Here is a 24889-nt window from a genome sequence, read left to right as displayed (position 1 = left end):
ATGTGAAATCATATAATATGTACATAAAAAAACATTATTGTGACTTTTATCATTAAAATATATTATAGTTTATAGGAAAAAATCATAAGGGTTCCGCGGAACCCAGTGTCTCGCCTACTTTTGTTGTAATAGTGTTATAGTAGCAGACTCAACAAAAATGGGGAAAAATATTGATTTTTTTCCTCTAGATACTATCTTTTTATTCTGTCCAACTGAAGTGTGGTTAAAATCCAGGATGGTTTGAATCTAATAAATGTTTTAAAAACTTTAACTGCAGACTGTATGTAATGTTAACTGGAAGAAAACTAAGTCCATGTATACATAAGTAATATACGGAAAAACAGAAAATAAATTTTTATAAAATTTCCTTCTAGATACTAGCTTTTGATTATAAACAAGCTTCTATCCAAGTTTTAAAAACTTTTAACACACAGTGAATGTAATGTTAACTGGCAGAAAAATTAAGTCCATTAATAAGTAAATACGGATAAACAGGATTTTTTTTACAAAAGTTTAATTACTTCTGGATACTATCTTATGATCATAAACAAGCTTCCTTCAAAGTTTGGTAGAAATCGATGATAGTTTTAGAAAGTTATTAAAATTTTAAAAACTGTAACCACAGAGTGAATATTTGTGGACGCCGCAATGTATGATCGCTATGTCTCGCTTTTGTGACAAAAGTCGCAGTCTTGACAAAAAGAAGATGTGGAATGATTGCCAATGAGACAACTCTCCACAAGAGACCAAATGACACAGAAATTAACAACTATAGGTCACCGTACGGCATTCAACAATGAGCAAAGCCGTAAATACATATATACTAGTAGTCAGCTATAAAAGGCCCCGAAATGACAAATGCAAAACGAGAAAACTAACGGTCTAATTTATGTACAAAATAATGAACGAAAAACAAATATGTAACACAGCAACCAACGAAAACCACTGAATTACAGGCTCCTGACTTGGGACAGGCTCATACAGAATGAGGGTTAAACATGTTAGCAGGGCTTTGGTAGAATATTCCAATATAAGAACAAACCATAAAAATCAGTTAAAAAAGGCCTCAACTCATCAGATGGAATCAAAAAGAAATACATCTAACAAAAAACAGACTGTACTATCTATTATCCTTTCATTTATTTAATAAACAGGATAGATCCACCCTTTGACCACAACCTGTGATATTTTAATTCCAGGCGAGGATCCAGTCATTTTGAAAGGGGATTCCGACTGCCTGGATCTGCCGATGATTTCACGGGTTTCATTGTGTTTAGGTGTTTTTTCAATTTGAGGAAATAGGCAGTAGAATTATTTGTAGGTTTTCTTAGCGTGGATTTATATATATAGATTATAACATGGCATTTTTCATATCAGACCCCTTATCAGCCCTAGGTCATGATATCAGCCCGAGAGCCTGACCATGTCAGCAGAGGACATACAGACAAGAACTATTTAAAACTTTGAAAAATGCATTTATTGTATTTTTTTGCATTTTTTAATAATATATTTTCCTGATTCCTAATATTTTTATGCGATAACGTTACAGAAAAGCATGCGATAATAGCAGTTGATATAAACCGGAAGCAGTTGATAACAAAAGTCATATCACACGGCTAAGACAATTCTTCAAATTTAATGAATAAACATATATACAAATTAGTTTTATCATGGGGTACAATAATACCATTATTGTCTATAAGTATATGATATATATGTATATATATATATATATTTCTAACACTAAAAGCATATATATGAAACATTAAGACAAGACTATAAAATAATAATTTATAAATATTTGAAGCCAAAAACTGATCAGTAATTGATGTAAAGTAAAACTATATTTTTTTTGTAATTACTGAAAAGTAAAAATGCTAGCTATTTATGCAGCATGAACGTGCATGAACATGTATCAAAATTACCTGCAAGCAGAGCAAAAGCAGTCCGATCCACTCCAGGATTTAACTAGACTCCTAAAATTTGTGAAGCTGTTTTCAGTCCTGAAGTGGTCTGGTCAACTATTCCATAAGAAGCAGCAGGGAAGCTAAAAGATTTGTTACCACATCCGGTAGTTCTAGACGGTGGTATTTCCAGGATATGTTACTGTATCTAAAAGAATATTTAGTCAGTGTGTTTAATTTCAAGCACTGTTTACTTTAATTTGCTGGGTTATGCCAGAAAGAAATAATTTTAACAAAGATACTGTATGTGGAGAAACGCCATATACTAATAAGTTATCCAATAAAACATCATGTGGTAAACAGTCGAAAGCTTTCGATAAATCCATGAGAACTTCAGCTGTATAAATAATTTTGTCTCAGTCTTTACGCCAGTCTTTTGTATTTTTAAATTTTGGTTCATTTGTTTGTTTCGGCGTATAGTGTGGCTTCCATTTCGCTGAACTAGTATACATTATTGTAAAGTTGCCAGCTGAAGCCCGCCTCCGGGTGCGGGATTTTCTCGCTGCGTTGAAGATCCTTTGTTGGCCTTGGGCTGCTTTTTGCTCTTTGGTCGGGTTATTGTCTCTTTGACACATTCCCCGTTTCCATTCTCTATTGTAACTGCATTTCAAATAACTTTTCGGATAACTTTGAAAAATAGGAAAAACACTGACTGGTCCGTAATTTGATTGAAGTTATGGATCGTTCTTTTTATATAAGGGTGTAACTTGGGCTTCTTTCTTTGGGATTTTTTAAATTCGCAGTTATTGTTCTTTAGAAATGCACTACAAATTAATTGTTTTATCGGACCATATCATGATATTTATAGGGATGTATGGCGCTAATAAATATAATGCATTCTAAACCTTTGCATTTGTTACATTGAAAATGACCATAAAAACCTTAGCTTTTAGTATTTTGCATTACCTTTTTTTACAAAAAAGTATTAAAACGAATAAATGTATTTCAAATATTCAAGTTAAATAATAAAATTGAGAATGGAAATGGGGAATATGTCAAAGAGACAACAACCCGACCAAAGAGCAGATTGATAACAGCCGAAGGCCACCAATGGGTCTTCAACGCAGCGAGAAAATCACGCACCCGGAGGTGGTCCTCAGCTGGCCCTTAAATAAAAATGTGTACTGGTTCAGTGAAAATGGACGTCACACTAAACTCCAAAACATACAAAGGAACTAAAATTTAAAAAACATACAAGACTAACAAAGGCCAGAGGCTCCTGACTTGGGACAGGCGCAAAAATGTGGCGGGGGTAAACATGTTTTGTGAGATCTCAACCCTCCCCCTATACCTCTAGCCAATGTAGAATAAAGAAACACATAGCAATACGTACAGTAAAACTCAGTTAAAAAGAAGTCCGAGTCCGATGTCAGAATAGGTAACAAAAGAAACTAATCAAAATGACAATGATACACAAATTAACAAAGGACAACTAGCAGTTACTGACATGCCAGCTCCAGACCTCAATTAAACTGATTGAAAGATTATGTCTTCATCATATGAAAATCAGGTATAATCCCTCCCGTTAGGGGTTTAGTATCATACCATCATAAAATATATGAGAAGAACATTACCCGTATCATGCCAACAACTGGTTTTAGAATAAATGTGTTTATTTCCGATGCAAAGACCCTATGAGTGAATCAATATTAATACCAAAATATGCAATCCTTAATGACCTGACAACAGTATCGTAACTATATCCCTTCCGAATAAGTCTGTTTAAAGGTTTGGCTAGCTTTTGAGGTGAATGCCGACATTTTTGTGCTTTGTAAAGAATATTACCATAAAATATTGGATGTGAAATACTTGAACGTATAAGATGTCTGCATGTTGATTTATATTTACGAATGATGTCCTTGTACCGATGATAAAATTTAGTAAATGTTTTGACTAGTTTGTGATATCGAAAACCCTGGTGTAATAATTTTTCAGTAATACAGAGATTTCTTTCGTTGAAATCAAATACGTTGTTACATACACGAGCGAATCGAACAAGTTGAGATATATAAACACCATAAGATGGTGACAAGGGAACGTCACCATCTAAAAATGGATAATTAACAATAGGAAAGGAAAAATCATCTCTTTTATCATTAATTTTGATATTAAGCTTCCTATTAAAGAAATAGATATCAAGATCCAGGAAAGGGCAGTGTTCATTGTTAGTATTAGCTTTATTTAAAGTCAGTTTGGCAGGATAAAAACTTGTTTATCAAATTTTAATAGACTCCGAAGAGCTTGACATAATTATATTGTTTATTGAACCTGTCCATTGTGGAAGACTATGTTGGCTTCTGGATATCTTGTGATTATGTTTTTCGTTGGGTTGCTGTTGTATTGACGTACAACTGACACTGTCTATTTTTCAAATTGATAATATTCTAACAATTACAATACTGCTAAATTATGCCATGACTGAACAATATGAGGTGTCCTGTGTAGGAGATAAATTTAAAGTGTGTCCATAATACATTCAATACATTTTGAATAGGTAACAAAAGAAACTAATCAAAATGACAATGATACACAAATTAACAAAGGACAACTAGCAGTTACTGACATGCCAGCTCCAGACCTCAATTAAACTGATTGAAAGATTATGTCTTCATCATATGAAAATCAGGTATAATCCCTCCCGTTAGGGGTTTAGTATCATACCATCATAAAATATATGAGAAGAACATTACCCGTATCATGCCAACAACTGGTTTTAGAATAAATGTGTTTATTTCCAATGCAAAGACCCTATGAGTGAATCAATATTAATACCAAAATATGCAATCCTTAATGACCTGACAACAGTATCGTAACTATATCCCTTCCGAATAAGTCTGTTTAAAGGTTTGGCTAGCTTTTGAGGTGAATGCCGACATTTTTGTGCTTTGTAAAGAATATTACCATAAAATATTGGATGTGAAATACTTGAACGTATAAGATGTCTGCATGTTGATTTATATTTACGAATGATGTCCTTGTACCGATGATAAAATTTAGTAAATGTTTTGACTAGTTTGTGATATCGAAAACCCTGGTGTAATAATTTTTCAGTAATACAGAGATTTCTTTCGTTGAAATCAAATACGTTGTTACATACACGAGCGAATCGAACAAGCTGAGATATATAAACACCATAAGATGGTGACAAGGGAACGTCACCATCTAAAAATGGATAATTAACAATAGGAAAGGAAAAATCATCTCTTTTATCATTAACTTTGGTATTAAGCTTCCCATTAAAGATATAGATATCAAGATCCAGGAAAGGGCAGTGTTCATTGTTAGTATTAGCTTTATTTAAAGTCAGTTTGGCAGGATAAAAACTTGTTTATCAAATTTTAATAGACCCCGGAGAGCTTGACATAATTATATTGTTTATTGAACCTGTCCATTGTGGAAGACTATGTTGGCTTCTGGATATCTTGTGATTATGTTTTTCGTTGGGTTGCTGTTGTATTGACGTACAACTGACACTGTCTATTTTTCAAATTGATAATATTCTAACAATTACAATACTGCTAAATTATGCCATGACTGAGCAATATGAGGTGTCCTGTGTAGGAGATAAATTTAAAGTGTGTCCATAATACATTCAAATATAAATATAAGAAGATGCGGTATTGTTGCCAATGAGACACCTATCCTCCCAAGTTCAAATGAAGTGGATGTTAGCAATTATAAGCAACCGCACGGCCTTCAGCAATGAGAAAAACCCATACCGTATAGTCGCGGCTACAAAAGACCCCGACATGAAAAATATGAAACAATTCAATTGAAAAAACTAACGGCCTAATTTATAACAAAACAATTTCCGAAAAACAAATATGACAGACACGAACCAACGACAACAACTGAACCACAGGCTCCTGACTTGGGACAGGCACACAAAGAACGTGTCGGGGTTAAACATGTTTGTGAGCGCTCAACCCTCCCCTAACCCGAGACAGTGGTGTTACAGCTCAACATAAGAACAAACTATAAAAATTAGTTGAAAATGGCTTAACTCATCAGATCTATACAAAGCAGAAAAACATCTAACAAAAACACAGACCGGAAGTGGCAGGGTATTTATACATCCCTAACAACAAAAGACACAACGTACAGATCTGGGAGTACTCGCAGTTACTGACAGCTATTTCAAAGCCTATAACAACTAATAAAAGAAATCATGTATCTAAGGCTAGTATATCAATCAGTACACATCCAATAGCCAATGGATTTAGTCAATTCAACATTGATAACTCATGTCTGGTTCCCTTTCTCATTGTACTAAATGTTGAGTATGGGTTAAATTCTAAAAGAAATTTGTAAGGTTTTGTTTTTCACTGACTTCGCTGATCATGACTTCTTCGAGAAACCACGTTATTGTGAGACAGATTAGTTCTACTTTCTTTAGAGCAAAACATAATAATATTTTCTATCTAACTATATCCCTGGAAATGATATAATGTTTTTTAAGTGATCTCTACAAATCTTTGATTGTCTGATTGCAACATGGATGTCTCCCACGCAGGCAATAGTGACAGCGCAACGTTTAGCTATTCAAAGCATTTTTGTATAAATAAATGCTACACCTAAATCCTATTCCAGAAAAATATATGGTGTTTATATAATGCTGTGAAACACATTATGCTAAATTCAGACCATTTCCAAATTCCTATACGAGATTCTTAAAATTTTTAGGCCATTTTCCATTTTCTCTATCCATATTCCACCCCTCCCCTTATTATCTTTTCTTTATATTTTAGCACCCGGCCTTTATTCTCTATTCCCTAAGTACACTTTTATTCTCTATTCTTTACTATTTTGTCATTTTTTTCTTTGAATAGTGCTTAAAATGAGGCATAATTATTATTCAGTAAAATTTTAGTAACAATCAAGGTCAATAAAAAAGAATAGTATTCGAATATCACCAAAGGTCTTACACAAATGATTTAATTTTTGTTATAAATTTTGACACTGAAGTCCCATACTAGTAATATAAGCATGTTTACCGGCTTTTTCTTCCATCCGAACGTTATTTGTATACATACATAATATCAGATGAAAATTGAAAAATAAAATTGTAATCGAAAAGTTAATAAGATATGTAGTAGGATGTGACGGAGCGAAAAAGGGAGAACTGATACCAAGGGTGTAATAACAGATCACAAGTCTAATAAAAACAGACAAAACCATTGCCAAAAATAAAAAAATAACTACTAAACACTACACAGAAAATAAACAATTGAGCAACAGGAACCCCACATAAAACCGGAGGTGATCTCTGGTGCTTCGGATTGGTAACTTCAGTTCATGCTCCACTAGTGGCACACAATTAAGAAATAAAAAATAAAGACAGAAAGAAAATAATTTAAATGAATTGATTAAATGAATAACTGATAAAGCTGTCCAAAATGTTCTAGAGATAGAACTGTGAGGACCTCTGCTATGGTAGAACTGTCAGAATCCGTTCTTGGGTAGAAATTTCAAAATCAGTTCTAAGGTTCCCCATTTCCATTCTCAATTTTAAGGTTGAACAGTCCAAAACTGTTCTATGGTTAACTGTCAAAATCAGTTCTACGGTAGAACTGTCAGAACCGGTTCTCGGGTAGAACTGTCAGAATCAGTTGTAGGGTAGAACTGTTTAAAACTGTTCTAGGGTAGAGGTGTCCAAAAGTTAGAACTTCCAAATCTGTTATAGATTAGAAATTCCAAAACTGCTAAAGGTTATAACTTCCAAATCTGTTATAAGTTAAAACTTCCAAATATGTATCAGGTTAGAACCGCTCCTGTTAGAGACTGTTCTAGGGGTGCCAATTTGTCCTGACAGTTCCTGACACATTTTTAAGACAGGTTAGAACTGATCCAAACTGAAGATGCAGTCAACATAGTCACCAAACTTTGAATTATTTAATTAAAGGACATTATCTCAATAACGGAAAGTGAAGTACTTTTAATGCCAACTTCTTTTTATATTTCTTGAGAAGACTCTGTACGAAGTCTGCCTCATAAAAATGAAGGAACCAGTCGGCAAACAGATGGGCACAGTTTTTTGTCACATGAATGCCGATTGTCTTTTGTAACAAAAACGTTCTCGAATCGTAACAAATATGTTGACAATAAACAAATCAAGCATCTTGGTGATTTCAGTTTTAGTGACCTTTTTGTTTGAAGAATCAGAGTGGTTTTTTAACGGTATAATAGTTGTGAATAAGCTAAACGGAAACTATCAAAGAGCTACAATCAACACAAAATTCTAGCGGAAAAAACACATAGAAATGTGACATAAAACAATCACTGCCGCAGCTCCAGACTTGGTACATGCACATGATATCGAGCACATTTTGACCCTACTTTCCAAATCATGTGCAAAATCTACATCCTTGTTCATGTTAGGACAATTTTTTATTTCTTTTGACAAAAAACAAGTCACGGGATCATGATTAAGTTTATCATTGCTTAAACATAAATCCGGATCGTGCCCGAAACAAAAATATTCAGGTCTTTATCTCATTAAATTTTGTTTTTTATTTTGTTTTTATGCATGTGTACTTTCACTTTTATGAATTAAATATAATTCTTTCAATAAGGCTTTCAATTGGAATGAGGAATAGATATACAAAGTATAAGCACACGAAATGTTTTGTTATACTATTAGAAAAGGAGATGAACTTAGATTTGATATACTCTACCAGTTCGAATCTTAGGAATTTGTTTATACCAAAATCTGAATCACATCCTTCCTAGTGTCGGTAGTTTCAAAGTTACTCTTTTCCCGGTTTCAATTGTTGATAAAATCGAAGTTAATTAATTGGGAGTAATTTGGAGCATCAGCAGTTATACGTTGTTTGTAAGGAATCTTATGTAATTTGGTTATCCAGAATGGTGAGGGAAGACGGAGGTCTACTATTATATAACATTCCAAAGGAAAATAAAAAGACATTAAAAAATATGATTGTTCAAGATTTCTTCTTTCGTAAGTGTCGTTGTAGTGTATGTTATGTTTCCAAGTAAATTGTCAATACATATCATTCCCATACCAAGCTTAAGTTTACGATTAGTATTATAATAAATAAGTTATATACGTTAGTGTTGTTAAAATCAACAATGAACATAGTATTGTGTGGAGATGATACAAGGAAATGCTGCTAAATATAGAATAATGGCGTCTTTGTTTTTGATACCGACTTTTTATTAGCAAGAATATCAAGCGAGCCCGCGAGGACGAGCTGATATTCGAGATGATAAAGTCGGTATCAAAAAATAAAATGTCATTATTCTCTTTATCAGCAATTTGTCTTTACTGTATGTTTTTTTTATTAAGAATAGGAAACAAAATGAAACAGTTAGTAAAACTATTTTTACGCGTACAAAACGTTGTGATAGTTGGTCGGTTGTATGAAAGAAGTCGCTTGCTTTTCATTGATAAATTGACGCTGATGGACATGAGCACGCGACGTTGCTGCACTGATTCATATTGCCTAATATTTTCGAGTATCAAGTCCTGTCCATGATCTAAAAAAAATTAGGCAGTAAGTCTTTTGATGGTTCCCGAATACCACCATTTTAGAAAATTTTTGGGCAAGAACATAAATTTCTCCTCTGTTTATTTGTTATAGGTAATTCACATTAAGGATTCATAATTTGAATACGGTGTATCGGAAGTAAAGGTTGCAGTCTTGTAATTGATTGCTCCATAGGCTTACATGCAAAACAGCTGATCTTCAAAAAAATTTTATTCAAAAATGCTACATAGAAAATTTTTTTTGTGTACAGATCATGCATTTAGTAATGTTAAACTATGATTTCATGCAAAAAAAAGGGCACCTTGCCACGAAGAATAAAAAGTTAATCAACCTCGAAGTCAAAACTTCCTTTTTCTACTTTCTGTTTGCTGTTTTCATCCGACCGCACCACTTCTAGTAAACATTAGATCCTTCCACCTTCCTAATTTAATTTCTGAAAAAAGATGCAATATTTTTGTTACATTTAAATAGTACTTTCAATTCATCACAAAGTTTTAATCAAACAGTTTATAGGCAGTGCAGAAAAAAATTCAGAAAAATTGGGACTATTTTATTTAACTCCATGTTTTGACATGCACCGGAAACTGAAATTGTAATACAAGACTGGTACCTACAACCAATTCAACATTGCTCGGAAAATTACGAAAAAATTATTTAAGAAAGAAGAACCATATTCTGACTTGTATGCCAAATTATTTTTGTTTTACCATTAAATTGCAGCTTAAATTACATTTTTTAGAGTTGTACCCTTTTTTGGGATATTTAAGATTTTTTTTTTTTTTTGTATATAGGGTCAACTCTAATTTTTGCTTGTAAATTTTTTCTATTGGAGATTTTTGGCCTAATGTGTGATATATTTGTACATAATACATTGAACTTTGCAATTATTAAAGAAAAAACTGTATATTTTAATATTATGTAATTTTTATGTATTTTTAATTACTGTATTGTAAAAAAATTGCTTTTTGTCAAATAAAAGTTAGATTGTTTTCTTAGTGTTTGTTTTAATTCTTGATAATTAGGAGCCACTGTGTAGCAGAATGTGTGTAGATTCTTTTGACTGCATGATGATTTTATGGTACTTCACACCTAGGTTAGAATTGGGTCTTTACTGTCATGTGGTGGAATTCTATTGAATTGTCATTATCATCAGTAAGGTTCTAAGAGGCTGCCATATCTGGCATTTGAATGCTGTCAGTTGCATTTTTTGGGTGTTTTGACTTTTGACACAGTTGATTGATGATGTTGGAAAAGTATAAATTCAGAAGTATTTTCAAAATAGGCATCAGAGTTCAAAGATGCCATATACAAGTAAGTCCAAAAGTGTTCAGTTTAAGAAAGGTGATGATGATAGGAGACAAATTCCTGTTGTTGAGTGGGATGAAAAGACTGAAATTAGGAAGAAATATGTTAGACCAGATGCTGCCAAGACCAAAGAAGAAAGTTTGAATGACAAAGCCTTGACAATTTTGAAGGAAAATGTAACCAAGGTAGATAACTCAAAAGTTATATCTGTACTGAGACCACAGCCTGGGGAACCCAGTGTATTTGAAAGGTATACAGACAACTTAATCAGAGGAGACAAGAACACATATAGGTTTTTACATGCAGATAGAACCTGTAAACTATTCACCAGAGCCTTTCATGAACATTTGGAGCAGTCACCAGGCTGTAAGGGGAACTTTCAATTTGACTATGATGCCGAAGAGCAGAGAACCATGTGTTGGAGAGAAAAAGTGGTTTGTACCATGTGTAAATATGAGTCCTTGATGTACCCCTTGTATGAAGAGATAGGGGAGGAAGGAAAAAAGGGCAGGAAAGCAGGTGCCCCCAACAGAAGGTTGCAAATTGGACTTGCGGATACAGGTATTTCAAATACTGCATGGTGCCAATTGATGCGGACCGTTAGCCATCCAGCTCCATCGAGGACCGACATGCAGAGACAGTCCAATGAATGCGGTGAGATGTTGGTCAATATGAACAGAGAAGATATGAAACAGCAGCGACAAATTGTAAGACAAGCATTAGAGCGCTCAGGGTTCCCAACCGACACACCGATACCTGCTGAGTGTGACACTCGATACAACAATCCGTTGTTTGGATCTCGAACAAGGACTCCCTTTCAACCTGGGACACAAGCAACAACCACTATTGTTGAAAATGTGACAGCTAGGAAGAAGATCATTGCTGTACATGATGCCAATAAGCTCTGCAAAACAGCCAGTTATCTAAGGTCAACTGGAGAGAACGCAATTTGTCCTGGACACCAAGGCCACTGTTCGGCAAACCTAAAACCATGGGACTCTATTGGTAATGAGGAATTGTATGGTGAATTACTGGCAGATCAGTTAGCAGAAGATGAACAGCCTCTAGTTATTGGACAGTTAACTACAGATGGGGACAGCCATGCCTACAGAGGATTCAGCAAGAAACATAGTGAAGTTGTTAACCTGACACCAGAAAACTTGCGCGATCCAAGACACTTGGCGTCAACCCAATTGCGTAGCATTGATAAGGCAGATTTTAGTGAATTTATGTTTCCCGGAAGGACAAAAGCAGACCGTGAGAAGATTCACAGGAGATTTTCCTTGGATTTAACCAACAGGTGCACTGTGGAATATAACTTTGCTATCAAGGAGGCTGCTGGGGAATTGAATAGACTTGTAAATAGACTAAGTTATGTAGCAGATTGTATAATTGACTGTTACACAGGACATTGTGGAGATACATGCCGCGCCTATTCCTATATTTGTAAAGGGACAGAAGGTGATTTCTGGGGAAAAGAATTCTTGCCTGAACATGCCAGATGCTTATACATGACAGAGGATGATGAAAACCTGGTACGCAACTGTATGAACATTAGATTTGGGAGAAAGAACTTAGAGAAAACGCGATTCGGTACAAGTACGCAAAAATGTGAAGCTACAAACAGAGGATATAATAAGTCTAATCCTAAAGATATTACCTTCCAGAGAAATTTTCCTGCTAGAATTCACTCCACTGCACATAGAATTAATCATAGACCTGGAGAATCAGCTGTTTTAAAATGTGAAGCTCTTGGTGTACCACTTTCTCCAAATTCTCGTCCGATTCATCAACTGAAAAGGGAAGACGAAATTTATGAATACCACCAGTTGCGTAAAAAAAATCCTGTTGTTAAACATGAACGAACTGTTTCGAAACTTGAAAGATTTGAACTTTACGATGAAAAATCTGTAGAAAAGGAGACATATCAGAAAGATCTTTTGGATTCAGAAAAAACTTTAAGAAGTAAACGGAGAACTCGTGCTGATCATTCTTATACAAAGTGACATTTCTGTATTTTACTTACATACTGCAACTAAATTATGCATTCTGGGTACATTCCATGTGTCTGACAGGTTTGTGGAACTAAATTTTTACATATTTGCCTGCTATTATTTATATTGGGAGGTTCTAGAGACAAATGTTCAGGATTAATACACAAACTATTGTGACATAGGTGTGAAACATGTAAATCCGCAGCTATCTCTGTTAGGTCATTTTGTAACATAAACATAAATCTGTGAGCCAGATAAAAATTTTTTCTTCCATTTGGCCACTTTACTTTTAGACGACCATATTTTGGACCACGAGTTAAACCCCTTTCTCTTTGATTGACTGCAAATACTGTCGACCAAATTTGGCAACCCTTGGAATTTTGGACATTTTGGTCAATTTTTGAAATTAAGCCTGCTAATTGCACAACTTTCCACTGAGGATCCATTTTAAAAATACCATGAGGTAGTATAGTACCCAGAATATGTAAATCAGTTGCAGCATCCTGGGAAATTTGCATTTTTAACATGAAAAAAAATTCCAAAAATCACTACCCAGGTTGCAGTCTTGTAATTGATTGCTCCATAGGCTTACATGCAAAACAGCTGATCTTCAAAAAAATTTTATTCAAAAATGCTACATAGAAAATTTTTTTTGTGTACAGATCATGCATTTAGTAATGTTAAACTATGATTTCATGCAAAAAAAAGGGCACCTTGCCACGAAGAATAAAAAGTTAATCAACCTCGAAGTCAAAACTTCCTTTTTCTACTTTCTGTTTGCTGTTTTCATCCGACCGCACCACTTCTAGTAAACATTAGATCCTTCCACCTTCCTAATTTAATTTCTGAAAAAAGATGCAATATTTTTGTTACATTTAAATAGTACTTTCAATTCATCACAAAGTTTTAATCAAACAGTTTATAGGCAGTGCAGAAAAAAATTCAGAAAAATTGGGACTATTTTATTTAACTCCATGTTTTGACATGCACCGGAAACTGAAATTGTAATACAAGACTGGTACCTAAATGAGTGGTCAAGATGACTGCAAGTGCATAATGATGAACATATGTCAAAAATATTTAAAAATAATAATAATTCTTAGAATCATTACAAGACAGGTAAACAAGTAGAGAAAACAGTGAAAAAAGAAGGAGCATTTGGATACTACTTGAGAAGTCAAATAAATGTCTTACAGAACCATGTTGTAGATGAAAAAAAATAACATTAAACGTATTCATATTAATCAAATACCCAAAACAATGGTACCTTCAAAGCGTAGCGGGTAAAAAGTAAAATAACAAAAATACTGAACTCCAAGGGAAATCCAAAACGGAAAGTCCTCTATAAAATGGCAATATCAAAAGCTCAAACTCATCTAACGAATGGAAAACAACTGTCATATTCCTGACTTGGTACAGGCATTTCCTTATGTAGAAAATGGTGGATTAAACCTGGTTTTATAGCTCGCTAAACCTCTCACTTGTATGACAGTCGCATAGAATTCCATTATATTGACAACAATGTGTGAGCAAAACAAACAGACATAATAGATAAAAAGACAAAGATCATCAATTTTGTTGTCTCAATGAAAATCATACCATATCTCCTAATTTTTATATTCATCATGTAGGTATACTCGAGACGAAAAGTTTTCAAAAGGAAAAATGTACGTCAAAAGCCACAAATTAACGATGTCATGATTGATTAAAGGTTTGTTATAAGTATGTTTAGGAATATTAATTTCGAAAAGTAGTACATGATAAGAAATTAGAACCAGTATTGCACTATTGAACGTTTCTTGAATACAATTTTCTTTTAACGTAGACGCCCAAGCTTAAAAACTTACCAAATTAATGTAGTAATAGGTTTTCGCCATTTGTAGCCATATTACAGTGTTTCTGTGGGTTTACTGAATAGAGAATATTGAGGGAAATATAAAACAAAACCCCGAAAAATTACCTTAAAATTGAATTGAGAATAATGGGGTGATCAAAATAAAAAAAAATGGAGAAAGATGACATAAAATTAAAGAATACTGAAATGAAAACCCACTTCCAATCCCGACTCCCTTGAAAAGTAAAATTAAAAAAAACATCAAACGTATACTGAAACTGATTCATATACATTTTATTAATAAGGTACTTTCATATTCATTTTCAAAGTTCTTATTTCTTCTTGTCTTTCCTAAACACCACTTTTTCCAATCCCATCATTGGTGATTCAAATACCAGTGAGGCCACAAATGCAACTGCATAAGCCATCCCAAGATGTGCAAAAAATTCGTATATCTAGAAATAAAAGAAAACCAAACATAATTGAATGTATCAAATATGTTAAGATTTATATATATAATTTACCTTTGAAATGCATCGTTTTTAGTTTTTGCGATGGCCGTGCACTCAAGTACCATAATTTTGCGTTTGTGCACTCTAACAACCGCATACGTGTTTGTGATATATCAATGGATTTTAAAACATTTGAGATATGCTACAACAGGGATAAAGATATCATAAGATTGTCAAAACTTTGTCTTAGTTTTAAAACACATATAGGGTTTTATTGTGGAAGTATGATTCCATTTTTAAGAATTTATTCAAATGTGGAATTTCGCACCAAGCTCTGATGAACGGTTGTAACACCCATATGTAAACAATTGACCTTCTATAATTGTTATGTTTGACTGAACAGATTAATGGATAAAGGTTATAAAAGTACTGAGGTTGTTGAATAATTGTGCTACGTATTGTTGAGATTAAATTTTAAATGCGACCATATAATTTGAATCCGTGAAGACAAAAACAATTATACGCGTTTCAAATATACATTAATTTTATGAGCAAATTCTTGCCATTGCACAAAAGAATGTCTTCCTGCACTTTTTAAGCTACTCCGACGAACAGCCAGTAATGATAAATTGCAGGACGGAATGATTTCGTATCGGCAGGGTAAGGTCTTTGTGCTTGATGTCAGTAGCTGAAATCATTCTTTGATACAATATTATGTGTCATTGCTTTGCTTGGTTCTTTGTTTTACTGCCTATTATACCGTTATAGATTTAAGTGTTTGTTCGGCTTGTTTGTATTGCACGTTCTCATATGTACCTTTAATCATCCCCGACATATGTTCATGTGCAAATACCGGTCCAAAGTAATGCCAGTAGTTGTATTTTAATAATTTTGTACTTTTTAGTTGATGGCAGATCTTTGATAATATCATTTTATTGATGACTTTCATATAATTATAATTGTATGGACACGTGGTTATTGTTAAAGGCCGTATTTTGACCTCTCTGTTGTCTCTTAGTTTTATGTCATTTTGTTTTTAAAACTCTTTAACATATATCCCGCATCTTTTTTAATTCATACTAATGACGGCATATCTTGAAAAGTGCTTTGAACATATAACAATAGTGTTGACTGTTAACGAAACTGATGATTCAGCAACAGATATTGTTCAAATTGAATATCCTGTTTGGAACTATCAGCCTTACCACTTCATGATCATCCCAAAACAACAACTGTTTTCGTGATTTGTAGTAACAATACATAACAAGTGGATGTATCAGGTAGGCACAGTATGTTAGTCTAGACAAAGGTACAAATCCTTTCCAAGACAAAATTGTATTTACGAAACCTGGAATAAAGAAATGCATTGATAACTTGTGTTTTACATTCTTAAGAAAGATTCTGAAAAATATGACTTAATAGAATATATTGTACAATTTGAAGTGTTTGGCTAGACATAACAATATCTTGAAAATTAAGTGTACTGTAAAATTCTAGTGTCGTGTTTTGTTTCCTTGTTCAAATTGTTTGAAGCTAAACTTTTCTTTATTTTTGGAAAAAAAGATTTTTTTCGAACCATCTTATGACCTTCTCTATCGACCAGATGTTTACTTCTTCTTTTTTCGACTCTAACGTCCACCATGTTGTTTGTTTGCATTAAGGAACAACTAAGTTTCTTAAGATTAATCTGAACAGCTATCCGGTATGTTTCTTTTCAAAATGGGAAACCCTCATGGTTTGAAAGCCTCTTTACATGTAGTAGCATCAGATTACGTCTACGGTTCATCATTGTTTTGGGACATCAATAACTTTCTCAAATTTTCATGGAATTTTCTAAAACATAGACGGTAGCTTTTTTTAAATCAAAAGACTGTATCAGTAGCAACATTTTCTAATTTGTTTATATTGTTTTTCATTTTTCCCTATTTCACTGATAAATGGACTTATTTGTTTTGCAATTAAAGAACCTTAGTGAGCTTAGAGTCACTGGAGAAATAAAATAACTGTAAGAAAAAATATTGTATAAGAAAACAAAATTGAATTTCCTGTCGATATGCACATCTACATAGTATGTCCTTATTATCTACAAAGTTTCATGAAATTCTGTTGTGTGGTTTCAGAGGAATTGCAATGACAAACTGTTGCAGAGGTATATTGAAGCAAATAAGTTCAAAGGGGCGTAACTCCTAGAAAAAAAATTGAATCATAATTTCCTGTCGATATGCACATCTACCTAGTATGTCCTTATTATCTACAAAGTTTCATGAAATTCTGTTGTGTGGTTTCAGAGGAGTTGCGATGACAAACTGTTGCAGAGGTATATTGAAGCAAATAAGTTCAAAGGGGCGTAACTCCTAGAAAAAAAATTGAATCGTAATTTCCTGTCGATATGCACATCTACGTAGTATGTCCTTATTATCTGAAAAGGTTTCATGAAATTCTATTGTGTGGTTTGAGAGGAGTTGCGATGACAAAAGGTTGCAGTAGTATATTGGGCAAATAAGTTCAAAGGGGCGTAACTCCTGGAAAAAAAATTGAATCGTAATTTCCTGTCGATATGCACATCTACGTAGTATGTCCTTATTATCTACAAAGTTTCATGAAATTTTGTTGTGTGGTTTCAGAGGAGTTGAGATGACAAACTGTTGCAGTAGTACATTAAAGTAAACAAGTTCAAAGGGGCGTAACTCCTAGAAAAAAAATTGAATCGTAATTTCCTGTCGATATGCACAACTACATAGTATGTCCTTATTATCTAAAAAGGTTTCGTGAAATTCTATTGTGTGGTTTGAGAGGAGTTGCGATGACAAGAAACAGGACTGACGGACTGACGGAGGGACGGACAGACAGACGGACGGGTCAAAAACATTATACCCTCCGCAACTCGTTACGTGGGGTATAATTAATGTTTACATACAAGAGTTTAAAGTTTTAACGTATTGATAAATTTGTCAAACCTTCATGGTACTTTACGAAAGTTGGACAGAAGCTTCTTGGTGATAAAAATTTAAGGTAGTATCCAGAGCAACATTTTGAAAATATTGAAAAGTTTTTTCCCTCATGTTTCCGTATTTTATTGATCTTGCTCACACTGCCAGAGTATCCACGCCTGTTGTAATAAATGTTATTTTGGTCATTTTATGGTTTCAGGTGATACGAATTAATTTGTTCTTGTCCGATTGATTTGTTTAGCGACAGACTATTAGAACATCTATATTTGTTTTATTTAAGGTTTTGAATAATCCCTTGACAATTCAAACTGCTCTAAATTATTTCTGTTTTAATCAGTGACACACTTATAGTGTTAACATATACTAAGCAATATACCTCCATTTCCAGTAGCACATGCAAATATCACCCAACAGACAGCAGCACCCCACACTGTTTTGTGTAGGACATTGTACAGTGCGGCAACACCCGTGGATAGTTGATCACCATTTATATCGTCATATATACCATAAAGTACAGCTAAAGCTGACGCAGCAAACACCGCCCATATAGTTATATTTACAAACTGAAACAAAGATTGCAGTATATATAAGTATAGAGCAGTTTAGTGCAGCTTTATATGATGGTAGATAAAACTCTGCGCATGGCCCTTTTCTGTAGGTTTTATGAAATAACATTGAATGGCACCAACTTTACTGCACTAGATGCCCAATTCGACAAGTAAAATATATTCAGTGATTGTTCAAACCGTAATGCAAACGTTGACGGGTCGATGTGTAATCATAGATCTTTTTGAAAAATATACTTTATCTTTAGATGAAAACTTAAGAAGTTTAATCACAATGTAATCCCTTTATTACAATAAAAACTTTATTCTCTAACAACTTGAATAAAAAAAGACCACGAAATCTGTCAAGATTAAAAAATATGCAAATATGTTTTCTGTTTATATAAAAAGGGCATTGACTACATTGTTTAATACTTTACCTGAGGGAGTTAGAGTGGTCCTTAATTGTGCATTCTTTCTTTTTATCCCTGTTTTTATAAATACGAATAGCAATATTGATGCCTCGAGCATCACTAAAGAGACATTAATTGTATCATTTACGGTACCAATTATCGTCAAAATGCGCGTCTGATGCAGTAAAACTAGTACTGTTAATGTTGTTTGAAACAAACGATATGTGTTGAAATGATTCCAAAACAGTAATATCCTTCACATAAATGTAAATAAAAGCTTATAACTAACCAACAAGTTAACTTCGGGTTTAATTGTGTAATGGTCTTGTTTATTCGTAGTAAACTTAAAAACATGAAGTAAACGTGACTTTACTGGATAAAAAAGAGGGATGAAAGATACCAAAGGGACAGTCAAACTCATAGATCGAAAACAAAGTGACAACGCCATTGCCAAAAATAAAAAGACAAACAGACAAATAATAGTACAGATGACACAACATAGAAAACTAAAGACTTAGCAACACAAACCCCGCCAAAAACTGGGGGTGATCTCAGGTGCTCCGGAAGGGTAAGCAGATCCTGCTCCACATGTGGCACCCGTCGTGTTGCTTATGTTATTACAAATCCGGTAAATAGTCTTATTCGGTAGGTCACATTCGTGAAAAGGGAAGGGTATTGTAGTTACGACATAAGGAACATATCCGATATCATCTGTGAAACGGTTATTCCATAACGGTCAACCAACTCGTGATGGCGTCCGTAAAATTTACGAAGGGATGATTTCAACTTCACCATTTGGAACTCTTGGTTTAATAGCTTCCTTGTGAGCAGCAATCCTCCATCAAGGAAATCATGATAGGAAATACAAGCCCGGGAATATCGTATCAATTGGGAGATATATACTCCGTATACAGGCGCTGCTGGAATGTTGCTACATAGAAATGGAAAGTTCACAATTGGGAAGCTGAAATCATCTCTTTTGTCGTAAAGTTTTGTTTTCAACCGACCCTCATTGTCAATTTCTAGATGTAAGTCAAGATTTGAGGCAGACTTAACTGTATCTGTAGTATCCTTTATCTCTAGTTCGATGGGATAGATTTGTTCAACATAGTCACCAAATGTTGTATTATTTAGTGAGAGAACATCATCTATATAGCGGAACGTAAAGTTAAAGGATATTGCTAACTTTTTATCTTTCTTCCTAAGAAGTTCCTGTATGAAGTCAGCCTCATAATAATAAAGAAACAAGTCGGCAAGAAGAGGGGCACAATTGGTTCGCATTGGAATTCCGACAGTCTGTTGAAAAACGCGTCCTCCAAACGTAACAAATATGTTGTCAATCAAGAAATCAAGCATCTTGATAATGTCAGTTTCAGAAAATTTTTTGTTTGAATCAGAGTGATTCTTTACAAAGTAGGATTTATCCCTCCCCAAGACAAGACATTACTAGCAACGAGTGTTTTGGTTTTATTTCAGTATAAGTTGGTTGTTCTTTGTACACAATTACGTACATAAATAACATTCAAAGTAGACATTGCACAAAATAAATCTAACTCTGATGTTGAGTGTAGGTTATGTAAGGCTTAGCCTATCTCAATCTGTACACGCAAAATCTAGGCGCTCGTAATTCACCGATGTTCAAGTATCGTAAATCGATTAGTAAGAGACAAATCAAGGCAACACACAAAATTGAAAAGGAGCGAGACCATTCTGTACACGGACTAATCTATATTATTACAACAAATCATAAGCATTTGTTTTGTGCCATGATATCATCACCAGGATTGTAATATTTTCATATAAGCATATTATGTTAATCCTTTTTTCATTCCCTAAAATATATGCTACCATGGAAGAAGTATTACTGTTGTGGTGTAAATGAAATGTTAATTGCCTACATTCTCAAAATGTCTTACCTTATTTATTTTACATTTGCATTTCGTTGTGTAAAGAATGTAGCCTGTGTACATTCCAACCAGGTATGGTCCAATTCGACAGTATGGCATTTGATAATAAGCATCAAAATAGTCACCTCCACTGATAAAGTATACATTAAATTGGTAAATTTAGATTGCTTATTTTATCACGACATATATTTATACAAATATAACAAGGAAGCTTTAAAACCAAGAGTTCCTATTGGTGAAGTTAAAATCATTCCTTTACAAAATGTTACGGAGGTCATCACGAGTTGGTTGACCGTTATGGAATATCTGTTTTACTGATGACGACGGATATGTTCCAATTGTCGTAACCACAAACCCGTCCTCTTTTTCTCGAATGTGACCTACCGAATTAGACATATCATTTGGTTTGTACTTACACGAGCTACACTACGGTTGCCACATGTGGATCAGAATCTGCTTGTCCTTCCTGAGCACCTATGATCACCCCCGTTTTTGTGAGACTCGTGTTGCTCAGTCTTTAGTGTTCCATGTTGTTTTTTGCGTACTGTTGTTTGTCTTTTCGTTGTTTCCCGTTTGTTGTAATGGCATTTTTGTTTTAGACTTGAGAGTTTGATAATCATTTTTGTTTCTTTGGCCTCTCTTTTACAGTGTTCATTAAATATACGCATTCGGAAATAGTAACGCATTATTGAAATGTTACACTAGTAAATGAATTTTAGTCTTTATCAGCCATTTTGATCTAAACATCATCAGCAAAATTTTGAACCTGAAACTTTGAGTCTCGTAAAGAGTTTGATAATTTTTCAGATATTTTCTTATTGTTAATTCAGTACTGTTTAAACATTTGGTTTGCAGTCAGTCTATTTCTGTTCTGTCGGTTTTCAAATAATCAATTATGTGGTCGAAACAGTACTGAATTAACTGTAGTGGATAAGTTTGAAAATTGAATGAGATAAAAATTGCAATTTAAGTTCAAAAGTGATGTACTGGTGTATATACTTTGGATGTCTTAATACCATTTTTGAGTATGCATGGATTGCGAAAAGTTCTTTTGACTGAATTATAACATTTGAACTGTAGATATATGGACCATGGAGGACCAATGCATTCAAAGTATACGTTAAAAGACGTACAAAAGTCATTTTTACATGAAGGAGTTTGAGCCTTAGATTTGTTTTGGAAACGTAAAAATTGTCAGTTATACGCTTCTGTGAGACACAATGAGCAACAAAAACGATTACTAAAAAACTTTCCTACAACGAAATGGTTGATTAAATCTGAATGTGATCTCAAATTCCTGTATATTAGAAATGTGTTTAACTATACCGCTAGCAGTCAAGTCAGTAGTTCTATTCGGTCATATTTTGGGGAAATTCAATGTGGATACTTTGTTTTCTCTAATAAACGGACTGTTTCCGTTTATAAAAGATGCATCATAAATTGAAAAAGGTCATTAGTTCTTTTAACACAAGCGAAAATAATTTTTTTCTTAATATTCACCTAAATGGATTTGCACGAAGGTCCTTCTGCACAGAAATAACTGCTGTTGTTATGGCTGTTCCTACCCATAATACGAGAGTAACAATAGTCCCAGCTATTTTAGAACTGAAAATAAAGAATAAATTTTCCAAACCTTTTTAGCAATTAGTTTGACTAAATTAAGTTAATTGATATAATAACAATATCTAGAAAATGTACATATTCCTAATGTTTATTGACTTTATTATCCTCATTTTTCCTTTGTTGTCATGTTTATAACTTTTGTGGGGCAAAGTTAACGCTATGTAGAAAGTAAGATCACTTTTGTTTGCATTTCAGGTATTACGAACTATATATGTTTTAATTGAAAAAAATAAGGAATTTTGTGGTTTGTAATTTTCAGTTGATTGACAATCATCTTTATGCTTAGAATGAGTTACTAGTACATAGTTAAGGAAGCAACACTCATTCAATCATACTAGCACATTTGTTTTGTTGTAGTTATTTTCATATTGTTTGTCGGAGACAAGCACTTATTGTCTGATGTATTTTTGGTTTTAAATGATATAATTGTGTTCTAGTATTTGCAATTCATATCGTATAAGTATTGTAAAATGCCCAAAGCGGGAATCTATTTCATAACCAGGTTGTGTTTACGTACTGAGGTAATTTTCTTTAGTTTTCGATCTTAAAAGCTATGTTTCCCAACAGAGGTATGAGAAGTACGAATTAACGAAGAATCAGTTTTACGGCCACCACAACGAATTTCCTGACCAATACAATGTGTAGGTGTCTTAACTCACTTGCCACATAGTTTCGCGGTCTTAGATATTTAGATACCACCATAGTCGTCTAATCTGTTATTTTACCGATTGTGTTCTATTTACGATTGTGAAATTTTGACTGAGTGTGGATTAACATGGAAGGTGATGCATACATAGCAGGAGTCGCTTATCCTGTCGACGGACCCGATCTCGCTCCTTTAGGAGTTCATGCCATTCCCTCAGTTTTTGTTTGTTACCTTGGTTTGTCTCTTCGTTATCGATTTACCAACTTTGAACATCAATAAACTACTGTCACCTTTATTTATGTATATTTGTTTTTAAGATTTGAGTACTTTTTTATACGAGAGGTGAACTTATCGAAAACTCAATGTCACATGCTACATACTTAAGGTAAATATTTGGTTGTGTCATTGGACTGTTGACGCTATGTTTTTGAAATGAAATGGAGATTTGGGATCCACAGGTGGTCTACGATTTGCAGTTTCAATTAGTTCCTATAAACATGTGGTATACCAATAAATCCTATAAGCCCACCGAAGATTAGAGACAAACAAGATACCAATGACAGTGGTTAGTACACGATAAAAAAAAATCCATGTAAAAATGCGCGGTGGGAACAATACAGGTATTAACAAAACCGAGGAAAGGTGCGTATGATTGGAAACTATTACAGACGTTGGAAAATAAGGAAAATTAGGTGTGATATCAAATAATATGTACTTACTGATGAAGAGCAAGCAAAATAGGTGGACTTATAACATAAAACTGCATATCATTTGCCAAATACCATGCATGGCCAAAACACTGAAATGTTGAATACAATACAAATGTTTCGTCTTAACTGCATTTGCATTTAAACTACTCATATTGTGCAGTATATAAAAATTTTATAATAAGATATATTTTCAATATCAAATATTTGTAAATATATTAAGATATGTCATAAAATGTGGTATGTTATTTTATTATTCCCGTTGTTATGTCTTAAATTAAGTATCAACATGTTATGGCAGTTTTATTCGCTGTTGCATAAAAAAAGTTCCATCAATTATTATCAACAATATAAAGAAAAGAAATATTCGTTTGACCATATAGGTCAAATTTTCGAAATTGTCCGTGTTCCCGATAAATTACTTCTATGACATGAGTTTTGAACGTGATAGAACATTCCAATTTGCACATTACACCCCTCAATTTGAGAATCGACTAAGCTCTCCATCAGGATATTAATATTTAATCATTAAATCTCCATCAGGGTATTTATATTAAAAACATACTTTAGATATTGATGGAAAGGTTTTAAATAGTGGCAATAGGTTTTCTCTCCCGTTCTGTAAAACGTATCATTTAATTTATTATATGATATTTGCATTTTTTCTAAATACCCTTTCACCATCGATTTGACTAGTCTGAATATTATGTGACAATCTGGCCGATCGAAGGTGTTAGAGGTCACACAGTGTAAAGCAATACGAAATGCATGTACCAATGGTTAATGGGCTGAACAAGGTGTGTATTACATATATATATATATATATATAATTTTTGCATCTCATGTTTGCGATATTCCATCTTTTTCGCAAGTTGTTTGTGGTCTGTTTGATTACATCTAGTGATCAATTTATTTGGCAATCGCCAATGGCAGTCAGCAGGGTTTAAGAACATCATTTGTTCGACCTGTTAGTCAAATGCGTTTTGTTAAAATATACTTTTCACTTTTTTGGTCTTTTGAACAATGTTGTTTGTGCTGTT

General features: G+C 33.7%; 1 protein-coding gene and 1 long non-coding RNA gene across 2 annotated transcripts in view; both read right to left on the bottom strand.

Moving 5' to 3' along the window:
- Nucleotides 1-9669: 9669 nt before the first annotated feature.
- On the bottom strand, nt 9670-13787 carry LOC127730297 (uncharacterized). The gene is made up of 3 exons (XR_007995020.1): nt 13515-13787; nt 12438-12570; nt 9670-9905 (listed from the first exon to the last, which is right to left on the bottom strand). It is a non-coding gene; the product is annotated as an uncharacterized LOC127730297 (long non-coding RNA).
- Nucleotides 13788-14916: 1129 nt separating this feature from the next.
- The window catches only part of LOC127727677 (nose resistant to fluoxetine protein 6-like), a 33976-nt gene continuing 24003 nt past the window's right edge, over nt 14917-24889 (bottom strand). Inside the window, exons 7-11 of the mRNA XM_052234792.1 lie at nt 23862-23941; nt 20883-21003; nt 18385-18571; nt 16263-16405; nt 14917-15060 (exon numbers count right to left, since the gene is read on the bottom strand). Of these exons, the coding sequence (XP_052090752.1) occupies nt 14938-15060; nt 16263-16405; nt 18385-18571; nt 20883-21003; nt 23862-23941 (654 nt within the window). The 3' untranslated portion in view covers nt 14917-14937. The remainder of the gene's footprint in view (nt 15061-16262; nt 16406-18384; nt 18572-20882; nt 21004-23861; nt 23942-24889) is intronic.

This window comes from Mytilus californianus, unplaced genomic scaffold (genome assembly GCF_021869535.1).
Source record: "Mytilus californianus isolate M0D057914Y unplaced genomic scaffold, xbMytCali1.0.p SCAF_2, whole genome shotgun sequence".
Classification (NCBI taxonomy): domain Eukaryota; kingdom Metazoa; phylum Mollusca; class Bivalvia; order Mytilida; family Mytilidae; genus Mytilus; species Mytilus californianus.
This window is presented reverse-complemented; position numbering and strand designations above follow the sequence as displayed.